This window comes from Callionymus lyra, chromosome 15 (assembly GCF_982586985.1).
Source record: "Callionymus lyra chromosome 15, fCalLyr1.hap1.1, whole genome shotgun sequence".
NCBI classification, from domain to species: Eukaryota; Metazoa; Chordata; class Actinopteri; order Syngnathiformes; family Callionymidae; genus Callionymus; species Callionymus lyra.
Genome location: NC_141832.1, coordinates 3,104,964 through 3,117,198, shown reverse-complemented (window position 1 = coordinate 3,117,198; position 12,235 = coordinate 3,104,964). Strand labels below are relative to the sequence as shown.

Sequence of the window (12,235 nt, the reverse complement as noted above, 5' to 3'; positions counted from 1 at the left end):
AAAATTGACAAATTCTTCTTCAGCAGACAGAAGAAAAGTTTAAAATATTTATGAATTTGAGTCTTCGCTAGTGTGACGATAAAAAAGTTTGATATTTGTACTTAATAATGTTAATTACATCACTGTATCCTCTCGTCCTCAGTCATCACTGTATCCTCTCGTCCTCAGTCATCACTGTATCCTCTCGTCCTCAGTCATCACTATAAACTCTCGTCCTCAGTCATCATCTGTATCCTCTCGTCCTCAGTCATCACTATAAACTCTCGTCCTCAGTCATCACTGTATCCTCTCGTCCTCAGTCATCACTATAAACTCTTGTCCTCAGTCATCACTGTATCCTCTCGTCCTCAGTCATCACTATAAACTCTCGTCCTCAGTCATCACTGTATCCTCTCATCCTCAGTCATCACTATAAACTCTCGTCCTCAGTCATCACTGTATCCTCTCGTCCTCAGTCATCACTCTACCTCTGGTCCTCAGTCATCACTGTATCCTCTCGTCCTCAGTCATCACTGTATCCTCTCATACTCAGTCATCACTGTATCCTCTCGTCCTCAATCATCACTGTATACTCTCGTCCTCAGTCATCACTATAAACTCTCGTCCTCAGTCATCACTGTATCCTCTCGTCCTCAGTCATCACTATAAACTCTCGTCCTCAGTCATCACTGTATCCTCTCGTCCTCAGTCATCACTGTATCCTCTCGTCCTCAGTCATCACTGTATCCTCTCATCCTCAGTCATCACTGTATCCTCTCGTCCTCAGTCATCACTGTATCCTCTCGTCCTCAGTCATCACTGTATCCTCTCGTCCTCAGTCATCCGTCTACCTCTCGTCTTCAGTCATCACTGTATCCTCTCGTCCTCAGTCATCCGTCTACCTCTCGTCCTCATTCATCACTGTATCCTCTCGTCCTCAGTCATCACTGTATCCTCTTGTCCTCAGTCATCACTGTATCATCTCGTCCTCAGCATCACTGTATCCTCTTGTCCTCAGTCATCACTGTATACTCTCGTCCTCAGTCATCACTGTATCCTCTCGTCCTCAGTCATCACTGTATCCTCTCGTCCTCAGTCATCACTGTATCCTCTCGTCCTCAGTCATCACTCTACCTCTCGTCCTCAGTCATCACTGTATCCTCTCGTCCTCAGTCATCACTGTATCCTCTCGTCCTCAATCATCACTGTATCCTCTTGTCCTCAGTCATCGCTGTATCCTCTCGTCCTCAGTCATCACTGTATCCTCTCGTCCTCAGTTATCGCTGATTTTTACACTTAAAAATGTTAATTAATTAAAAATAATAGTTTATGACTGTGGTTGCCGATATGAACATTTATCAGTGAGATTACAGTATTTAATTTGACACTTTTAATGTTAATTTAAAAAAATTGTCTTAAATATTGTTGTTTTCTAACATATTTAATTTTTTATTATAAAAATTTGGTTCGATGATTTATTAAATAATATATTTAATATGGAATAAATAATTCTCAATTTTGACACATAGCGTTTGATATACTAATTCCAATAATTAAAAAAATAAATATTCTAAATTCAATTTTTTCCAATTTTTGTCCATTTAAATTCAATATAAAAGTCTCACCAGACAGTACTAGTAGAGTACCGAGCTACTTGATCCAACTCGGGGATCATGTGACTAAACAAATGCTGTAATTAAATTTTTTTTTTTATTATCCAATAGTAAAAATGTTACCATTTAATATCAATTAAATAAAGTTGAAAAAAGTAATTCAACGATGTTCCTCCTAAACATCTTCCTGCAGGCGAACCTGGAGCGAGCGCTCAGGAGCCTCGAGGACCAGATGAACGAACACAAGCTGAGAGCGGATGAAGTTCAAAGGTCACTGAGCGACCACGCGGCCCTGAACTCTCGCCTGCAGACGGAGAACGGTACGGATGCTGTCGTTACCGTGGCGACCTGAAGACGTTGACTCTCTGTTGATGCTACAGTGGAACTGAAGCGTCTGCTGGAGGAGAAACAAACGACCTTGACTCAACTGACCAGAGTCAAGCTAGCAGGTGGTCAACAGATGGAGGAGCTGAAGAGACTCTTGGACGAAGAAATAAAGGTACAGCTACCATTGACAATGATACCATATACTGCGATATATAGTGATAGTGTAGTAACAAGTATATATGTGTAGTATTGTCCAGTACTTGACTCTGGTGTTGTGATAGTGTAGTAACAAGTATATATGTGTAGTATTGTCCAGTACTTGACTCTGGTGTTGTGATAGTGTAGTAACAAGTATATATGTGTAGTATTGTCCAGTACTTGACTCTGGTGTTGTGATAGTGTAGTAACAAGTATATATGTGTAGTATTGTCCAGTACTTGACTCTGGTGTTGTGATAGTGTAGTAACAAGTATATATGTGTAGTATTGTCCAGTACTTGACTCTGGTGTTGTGATAGTGTAGTAACAAGTATTTTTGTGTAGTATTGTCGAGTACTTGACTCTGGTGTTGTGATAGTTTAGTAACAAGTATATATGTGTAGTATTGTCCAGTACTTGACTCTGGTGTTGTGATAGTGTAGAAACAAGTATATATGTGTAGTATTGTCCAGTACTTGACTCTGGTGTTGTGATAGTGTAGTAACAAGTATATATGTGTAGTATTGTCCAGTACTTGACTCTGGTGTTGTGATAGTGTAGTAACAAGTATATATGTGTAGTATTGTCCAGTACTTGACTCTGGTGTTGTGATAGTGTAGTAACAAGTATATATTTGTAGTATTGTCCAGTACTTGACTCTGGTGTTGTGATAGTGAAGTATCAAGTAAATATGTGTAGTATTGTCCAGTACTTGACTCTGGTGTGTGATAGTGTAGTAAGAAGTATATATGTGTAGTATTGTCCAGTACTTGACTCTGGTGTGTGATAGTGTAGTAACAAGTAAATATGTGCAGTATTGTCCAGTACTTGACTCTGGTGTGTGATAGTGTAGTAACAAGTAAATATGTGTAGTATTGTCCAGTACTTGACTCTGGTGTGTGATAGTGTAGTAAAAAGTAAATATGTGTAGTATTGTCCAGTACTTGACTCTGGTGTGTGATAGTGCAGTAACAAGTAAATATGTGTAGTATTGTCCAGTACTTGACTCTGGTGTGTGATAGTGTAGTAACAAGTAAATATGTGTAGTATTGTCCAGTACTTGACTCTGGTGTTGTAGTATTTACAGACCACATGACTCTTGACAAACTCGTAACTGCTTTAATTTTTCAAACCAAAATATGTCCGAACATCCGCTTTAAAAGCTGCTGGAGTCACTGTATCCTCTCGTCCTCAGTCATTACTATATACTATCGTCCTCAGTCATCACTATATCCTCTTGTCCTCAGTCATTACTATATACTATCGTCCTCAGTCATCACTGTATCCTCTCGTCCTCAGTCATTACTATATACTATCGTCCTCAGTCATCACTATATCCTCTTGTCCTCAGTCATCACTATATCCTCTCGTCCTCAGTCATCACTGTATCCTCTCGTCCTCAGTCATTACTATATACTATCGTCCTCAGTCATCACTATATCCTCTCGTCCTCAGTCATCACTGTATCCTCTCGTCCTCAGTCATTACTGTATCCTCTCGTCCTCAGTCATCACTGTATCCTCTCGTCCTCAGTCATTACTGTATCCTCTTGTCCTCAGTCATCACTATATCCTCTCGTCCTCAGTCATCACTGTATCCTCTCGTGCTCAGTCATCGCTGGATTTCATTGTTGCTTTACCTGCTGCCGGGAAGTCTAATCGCAACACAAAATTGAACAAACACTATGGATATCGTCATGTTAATTGTAAATTTAAAAAACTATACAGGGATGTTGAAATATATATAATAATATTGATGGTTCCATGAAAAAAACTGTGATATTTAAGTTTATCAATAGTTTTTCAGAGTAGTCCCAGAAAGATGTTATAACGTTATGTTCCTCAGGGTAAGAACGCTCTGGCTCACAGTCTGCAGTCTTCGCGCCACGACTGCGACCTTCTGCGCGAGCAGTACGACGAGGACCAGGAGGTCAAGGTCGAGCTGCAGCGCTGCCTGTCCAGAGCCCACAGCGACGCGGCCCAGTGGAGGAACAAGTACGAGACGGACGCCATCCGGCGCACCGAGGACCTGGAGGAGGCCAAGTAAGCCAGGGCGGGACCCGGGTCTGCACCTCTTTGACTTCAGGGGAGTCCTCTCTCCTCAGGAAGAGACTGGCTCAGAGGCTGCAGGAGGCGGAGCAGCAGACGGAGGCCGCCCACGCCAAGATCTCCTCGCTGGAGAAGACCAGGCAGCGCCTGCAGGCCGAGGTGGACGACCTGATGGTGGCGCTGGAGAGGTCCAACGCTGCCGGAGCCTCTCTGGACAAGAAGCAGAAGAACTTTGACAAGGTTAGAACTTTAAAGTAATATATATACTGTATATATTCGCCTCACGGCAAGAAGGTTGCTGGTTCGCTTCCAGGCCAACTTGTGACCTTTCTGTGTGAGTCTGTATGTTGTGTGGGTTTACTCCGGACACTCCGGTTTCCTCCCACAGTCCAAAAACATACAGTTGATTGAAAACTTTGGGGAAATTGTCCATAGGTATGAGTGTGTGTGTGAATGGTTGTCTGTCTTTGTGTGTCCTGAGACAGACTGGCGTCCTGTCCAGGGTGTCCCCTGCCTCTCGCCCTATGACACTGGGATAGACTCCAGTCTCCTCATAAGGGATAAAGCAGTAGAAAATGAATGAATGAATGAATGTAATGTTTAAAAAATTAAGCGTTGAGTTATTTTTTGAATTATTCAATTCAATAGTTCGTATTTTGAAAGATTTTAATTGTTTTTATGGAATAATTTAATTAAAAAATGTGTATTTAAAAATTTGTAAATGTTGTCAGTTTTATTCCGACATTTTTAAATGAATAAAAAAATATTGTGTTTATAATATCGACATTTTTTTTCATTAATTTTGATAAAATAAATTCATTTTGAAATGTTATTTTACTGTTAATAATTAAAAAAAAATTAAAAAAATTCGATAAAGACCTTTTTCAATTCAACCAGTAAAAAATAAAAAAAATCGTAAAGAATCTTTCAAAACATTTCAAATTCAACGTGTAATTTTTAAAATAAATAATTATGAAAATATACTATTTTTAAATTGAATTAGGAAATAAAAACGATGGTTCAGTTTAGAAATCGTTGAATTCAATTATCCTCCAAAAAATTCAATTCTTAAAGGAAACATAAACAAATGAAACCTTTAAAGATCCTGACGACACTGATCCGCCTCCTGGTCCTCCAGGTTCTCTCGGAGTGGAGGCAGAAGTACGAGGAGGGTCAGTCGGACCTGGAGGTCTCTCAGCGAGAGTCCAGGAGTCTGAGCACGGAACTCTTCAAGATGAAGAACTGCTACGAAGAAGCTCTGGAGCAGCTGGAGAGCTCGAGGAGAGACAACAAGAACCTCCAGGGCGAGTTTCTGCTCGTCGGCGCCGCCTCGACGACCCCCCTGCGACCCCATCCTTGACCCGTTTCTCTTGGTTTGCAGAGGAGGTGTCTGACGTCTCGGAGCAGCTCGGGCGGGCCACCAAGACCGTCCAGGAGCTGGACCGAGCAGCTAAACAAGCCGAGCAAGAGAAGAGGGACGTTCAGAACGCTCTGGAGGAAGCTGAGGTTCGAGTGTTCTTCACCGTTGTGTGAGACTTGTGTCCATGTGTGTTCTCCACTGACCACCTTCTCTCCTGCCGCAGTCCAGCCTGGAGCACCAGGAGGCCCTGATCCTGCACCTGCAGCTGGAGCTGGACCTGGTCCAGTCGGAGGTGGACAGGAAGGTGGCGGAGAAGGACGAGGAGACGGAGCAGCTGAAGAAGAACCAGCAGAGGACCGTGGACGCGCTGCAGAACGCCCTGGACGCCGAGACCCGCGCTCGCAACGAGGCGGTCCGCGTGAAGAAGAAGCTGGAGGGCGACCTGAACGAGCTGGAGGTGCAGCTGGGCCACGCCGGGCGCCAGGCGGCCGAAGCCACCAAGCAACTGAGGAACGTCCAGACCCAGCTGAAGGTCTGAGGCACTATGAAATCACGCTCAGGAGTTTCGATCTGAACGTTTTCTCCCACGCAGGAAGTCCAGATCCAGCTGGACGAGGCGGTCCAGAGTCAGGGGGACGTGAAGGAGCAGCTGGCCATCGCCGAGCGCCGCAACCAACTGATGACGGCGGAGATGGAGGAGATCCGAGCGGCGCTGGAGCAGTCGGAGAGATGCAGGAGACTAGCCGAGCAGGAGGTGAACGACGTCACTGAGAGGGTCCAGCTGCTGCACTCTCAGGTGAGGTCCTCGCTCAAGGTCGTACACACTCGATATAGTGCAACAAATTGTGATAGTGTAGGAAAATGGATGTATTTGTATCCTCTCGTCCTTAGTCATCAACGTATCCTTTTGTCCTCAGTCATCACTGTATCCTCTCGTCCTCAGTCATCAATGTATCCTCTTGTCCTCAGTCATCACTGTATCCTCTCGTCCTCAGTCATCAATGTATCCTCTTGTCCTCAGTCATCACTGTATCCTCTCGTCCTCAGTCATCACTGTATACTGTAATAATCAGTCATCAATGTATCCTCTTGTCCTCAGTCATCACTGTATCCTCTCGTCCTCAGTCATCAATGTATCCTCTTGTCCTCAGTCATCACTGTATCCTCTCGTCCTCAGTCATCACTGTATCCTCTTGTCCTCAGTCATCACTGTATCCACTCGTCCTCAGTTATCAATGTATACTCTTGTCCTCAGTCATCACTGTATCCACTCGTCCTCAGTTATCAATGTATCCTCTTGTCCTCAGTCATCACTGTATCCTCTCGTCCTCAGTCATCACTGTATCCTCTCGTCCTCAGTCATCACTGTATACTGTAATCTTCAGTCATCACTGTATACTCTCGTCCTCAGTCATCACTGTATCCTCTTGTCCTCAGTCATTACTGTATCCTCTCGTCCTCAGTCATCACTGTATACTGTAATCTTCAGTCATCACTGTGTACTCTCGTCCTCAGTCATAGCTGTATCCTCTCGTCCTCAGTCATCACTGTATTCTCTCGTCTTCAGTCATCACTGTATCCTCTCGTCCTCAGTCATCACTGTATCCTCTCGTCCTCAGTCATCCCTGTATCCTCTCATCCTCAATCATCCCTGTATCCTCTCGTCCTCAGTCATCACTGTATCCTCTCGTCCTCAGTCATCACTGTATCCTCTTGTCCTCAGTCATCCCTGTATCCTCTCGTCCTCAGTCATCCCTGTATCCTCTTGTCCTCAGTCATCCCTGTATCCTCTCATCCTCAGTCATCCCTGTATCCTCTCATCCTCAATCATCCCTGTATCCTCTCGTCCTCAGTCATCCCTGTATCCTCTTGTCCTCAATCATCCCTGTATCCTCTCGTCCTCAGTCATCCCTGTATCCTCTCATCCTCAGTCATCCCTGTATCCTCTTGTCCTCAATCATCCCTGTATCCTCTCGTCCTCAGTCATCCCTGTATCCTCTCGTCCTCAGTCATCACTGTATCCTCTTGTCCTCAGTCATCCCTGTATCCTCTCGTCCTCAGTCATCCCTGTATCCTCTTGTCCTCAGTCATCCCTGTATCCTCTCATCCTCAGTCATCCCTGTATCCTCTCATCCTCAATCATCCCTGTATCCTCTCGTCCTCAGTCATCCCTGTATCCTCTTGTCCTCAATCATCCCTGTATCCTCTCGTCCTCAGTCATCCCTGTATCCTCTTGTCCTCAGTCATCCCTGTATCTATCCCGGTACCTGCTTTCATTTGTTTCGAAAACCCAAATATGTCTAAACATCAGCTTTAAAAGCTGCTGGACTCACTGTATCCTCTTGTCCTCAGCCATTGCAGTGATCTTATCGTTCATTTAGCTGCGGAGGATGTAATGACTGCTGCCACCTTGTGCCTGGAGGTTTAATTGCAAACTCAAAAATGTAACAAACTGTGAATGTTTGAATGTTAATTGTAAATAAAAGAAAAAAACATTTTTATTTTATACTGTTTTCATATATAAACTGTAAAATAACATTTATATATATATATTTAGCATTTTATAAAACGTTGATGCTGTTAAATATCTCTACAGTATTGGGATATCTAAGTGTGCAGATATATTTCCTCACTCTACTCCTGACCATACCTCGAGCAGAACAACAGCCTCCTCAGCTCCAAGAAGAAGATGGACGTGGATCTGGCTCGGCTGCAGTCGGAGCTGGAGGAACGTGTCCAGGAGGCCAAGAACGCCGAGGAGAAAGCCAAGAAGGCCGTCACGGACGTAAGAGCGTCGTCGTGTCCTGGGAGTCCGTGGGTTCACAGGTGGACTCCTGATGTTCAGGCGGCCGTGATGACCGAGGAGCTGAAGAAGGAGCAGGACACCAGCGCTCACCTGGAGAGGATGAAGAAGAACCTGGAGGCCACGGTGAAGGACCTGCAGCAGCGTCTGGACGAGGCCGAGCAGCTGGCTCTGAAGGGAGGAAGGAAAGAGCTGCACAAGCTGGAGACCCGGGTCAGAAGAAGTTCATTCCAACATGGAGGGAAAGAACTTTTTCTCAACCATGTTTCTCCTGCAGGTGCGGGAGCTGGAGAGCGAGTTGGACTCGGAGCAGAAACGTGGCAGCGAGACCCTCAAAGGTCTCCGTAAATACGAGCGGAAGATCAAAGAAGTCACCTTCCAGGTACGAGTCAGGTTCTTCCAACCACTTCACACGTTCCTCTCACCGTCATGGGTTCCAGGGAGAAGAAGAGAAGAAGAACTCGGCTCGCCTCCAGGACCTGCTCAACAAGACGCAGCTGAAGCTGAAGGTCTACAAGCGTCAGTGCGAGGAGGCGGTGAGTGGAGACGTTGGTGTGGTCTTTATGTTGTCACCGACGCCCGGGTCCCGCAGGAGCAGCAGAGCGGCGTCCACCTGGCCAGGAGTCGGCGAGCGCAGCAGGAGCTGCAGGAGGCGGCCGAGCGAGCCGACGCCGCCGAGTCGCAGCTCAACAAGTTACGAGCCAAGAGTCGCGACTTCCTCGTGAAAGAGTAGACGCGAGTCTTCACACGACGGTTTGAAGTGACTGGTCTTGAGTGTGTTTCTTTGGCGACTGTTAGTATTTGGATACAAACGTTTAGCTCTAGAAAAGCACCGGGGCGACACATACCTCCGACAAGGAGCTCTCTTTATGTGACTTTAGAGGAATACAGCGAACAAGTACATTGTGATAGTGTAGGAAAATGGATGTATTTGTATCCTCTCGTCCTCAGTCATCAATGTATCCTCTTGTCCTCAGTCATCACTGTATCCTCTCGTCCTCAGTCATCACTGTATCCTCTCGTCCTCAGTCATCAATGTATCCTCTCGTCCTCAGTCATCACTGTATCATCTCGTCCTCAGTCATCAATGTATCCTCTCGTCCTCAGTCATCAATGTATCCTCTTGTCCTCAGTCATCACTGTATCCTCTCGTCCTCAGTCATCACTGTATCCTCTCGTCCTCAGTCATCAATGTATCCTCTCGTCCTCAGTCATCACTGTATCATCTCGTCCTCAGTCATCAATGTATCCTCTCGTCCTCAGTCATCAATGTATCCTCTCGTCCTCAGTCATCAATGTATCCTCTCGTCCTCAGTCATCACTGTATCGTCTCGTCCTCAGTCATCACTGTATCCTCTCGTCCTCAGTCATCACTGTATCATCTCGTCGTCAGTCATCAATGTATCCTCTTGTCCTCAGTCATCACTGTATCCTCTCGTCCTCAGTCATCACTGTATCCTCTCGTCCTCAGTCATCAATGTATTCCTCGTCCTCAGTCATCACTGTATCATCTCGTCCTCAGTCATCAATGTATCCTCTCGTCCTCAGTCATCAATGTATCCTCTCGTCCTCAGTCATCAATGTATCCTCTCGTCCTCAGTCATCACTGTATCCTCTCGTCCTCAGTCATCACTGTATCCTCTCGTCCTCAGTCATCACTGTATCCTCTCGTCCTCAGTCATCAATGTATCCTCTTGTACTCAGTCATCACTGTATCCTCTCGTCCTCAGTCATCACTGTATCCTCTCGTCCTCAGTCATCAATGTATCCTCTTGTCCTCAGTCATCACTGTATCCTCTCGTCCTCAGTCATCACTGTATACTGTAATATTCAGTCATCACTTTATGTGACTTTAGAGGAATACAGCGAACAAGTACATTGTGATAGTGTAGGAAAATGGATGTATTTGTATACTCTCGTCCTCAGTCATCAATGTATCCTCTTGTCCTCAGTCATCACTGTATCCTCTCGTCCTCAGTCATCACTGTAACCTCTCGTCCTCAGTCATCAATGTATCCTCTCGTCCTCAGTCATCACTGTATCCTCTCGTCCTCAGTCATCAATGTATCCTCTCGTCCTCAGTCATCACTGTATCCTCTCGTCCTCAGTCATCAATGTATCCTCTTGTCCTCAGTCATCACTGTATCCTCTCGTCCTCAGTCATCACTGTATCCTCTCGTCCTCAGTCATCACTGTATCATCTCGTCCTCAGTCATCAATGTATCCTCTCGTCCTCAGTCATCAATGTATCCTCTCGTCCTCAGTCATCAATGTATCCTCTCGTCCTCAGGCATCACTGTATCCTCTCGTCCTCAGTCATCACTGTATCCTCTCGTCCTCAGTCATCACTGTATCATCTCGTCGTCAGTCATCAATGTATCCTCTTGTCCTCAGTCATCACTGTATCCTCTCGTCCTCAGTCATCACTGTATCCTCTCGTCCTCAGTCATCACTGTATACTGTAATATTCAGTCATCACTTTATGTGACTTTAGAGGAATACAGCGAACAAGAACAACCGTTTAAAACTTTGAGGGTTGAAACAAACAGTTATGTCGGTTGAATTCTCGAGTCCAGCTTTGAAGATGACGGGTCAGCACCTCCGACTCTGATTCCATGGTGATGAGATGCCGCCCAAAGTTGCGTAGTACAAAGTTACTTACGATACTATATTTCCGGTACTTATTCTGGTCCTGAATTATATATTTTTCAACACCAATCATGACATCAATTCTAACAAAAACTAAACTACATGACGCATAGTTCTGAATTTCTCAGCTTTGGTAAATTTCCAACTCACTTTATGTAGTAAATGTTCTTCTTCTCCAAGATGCAGTAAAAGTTCCTCATCATCACCACGTTTTAAACGTATTACTTTATAAAGTTGCTCTGAAATCTGGGCGAACGAGAGGTTACGAGAGTCCATCATGACGTAATAATGGCTTCACTCCTCCTCCAGCTGTAATCACGCCCGCTTTGTTTAGACAACATGACCCGTGGAGTTGGAGACGTCTGGGATGGATGACATGCGGTGACAAACCTCCAAGTTTGACCAATCACAGCAGAGTGGGCGTGGTTATGGTCAACAATCAAAGTCCAACCTCGTCTAAATGATCCCATACTCACCATTATTTCGTAAAAAATTGCGACATTTCTCAGAAATACTTTTTAACAACAACGTTTCTGCCCAAAACTGCTTCAATCTTTGTGGAGAGTTTGAGTGACGCGTGATTTTAAAAGTATAGGTTTGAAGTGTTAACTTATATCTTGATGGTTTGGGAAATGATCAAAATAAACTTTATGTTTCCTCTTTCTTTCTCCTTTTATTCTCCCTTTTTCCTCCTTTTCGTCTTGTTTTCAATCTTGTTTTTCCTACAATTTCTCACACAACAGAATCTTTCTGTGTCTCAAATCACGCACTTCTCTAAGTGCACTGCTTTACAGTACACTGTAAGACAGTGCACTTACGTGTGCAGTGCTCACATTTCAACAGTGTAGTTCTGTCTCAAATCAAACTGCTGCTACACACTCACAGGAAATGACTCGACAACTTCTTCTGCTACTATTTAACACTGATTGTAACCAGTCGTTCAAACACTATCACTGACTGACACTCGCCTGCAGTTCATACTAAACTCTGCAGCGAGAATTCTGAGCGGCTCTAGTAGAAGAACTCACATTTCTCTGATCCTTAAAACTCTGCATTGACTTTCATCTCTTAATAAATATATATAACTTTAATCTCTAATCTAAATGTTATATCTATAATCTATAATTATTGTAATATATACAACTTTAATCTTGTAATAAATGTATTTTATAAAAATGTAATCTCATATTAAATGAAGTTTAGATATATTTATGAAAACGAGTCGACTGTATCCTCTCGTCCTCAGTCTGCCTCCCTCC

General features: G+C 44.3%; 1 protein-coding gene across 1 annotated transcript in view; it reads left to right on the top strand.

The window, feature by feature from the left end:
- The window catches only part of LOC148064437 (myosin-3-like), a 32,359-nt gene extending 23,299 nt beyond the window's left edge, over positions 1 to 9,060 (top strand). The window contains exons 26-38 of the mRNA XM_087809648.1: positions 1,786 to 1,912; positions 1,973 to 2,091; positions 3,962 to 4,158; positions 4,221 to 4,404; positions 5,303 to 5,468; positions 5,546 to 5,670; positions 5,748 to 6,056; positions 6,117 to 6,320; positions 8,184 to 8,309; positions 8,370 to 8,540; positions 8,605 to 8,709; positions 8,768 to 8,863; positions 8,920 to 9,060. Coding sequence (XP_087665774.1) covers positions 1,786 to 1,912; positions 1,973 to 2,091; positions 3,962 to 4,158; positions 4,221 to 4,404; positions 5,303 to 5,468; positions 5,546 to 5,670; positions 5,748 to 6,056; positions 6,117 to 6,320; positions 8,184 to 8,309; positions 8,370 to 8,540; positions 8,605 to 8,709; positions 8,768 to 8,863; positions 8,920 to 9,060 — 2,070 coding nt within the window. The remainder of the gene's footprint in view (positions 1 to 1,785; positions 1,913 to 1,972; positions 2,092 to 3,961; positions 4,159 to 4,220; positions 4,405 to 5,302; positions 5,469 to 5,545; positions 5,671 to 5,747; positions 6,057 to 6,116; positions 6,321 to 8,183; positions 8,310 to 8,369; positions 8,541 to 8,604; positions 8,710 to 8,767; positions 8,864 to 8,919) is intronic.
- The last annotated feature ends 3,175 nt before the right edge of the window (positions 9,061 to 12,235 follow it).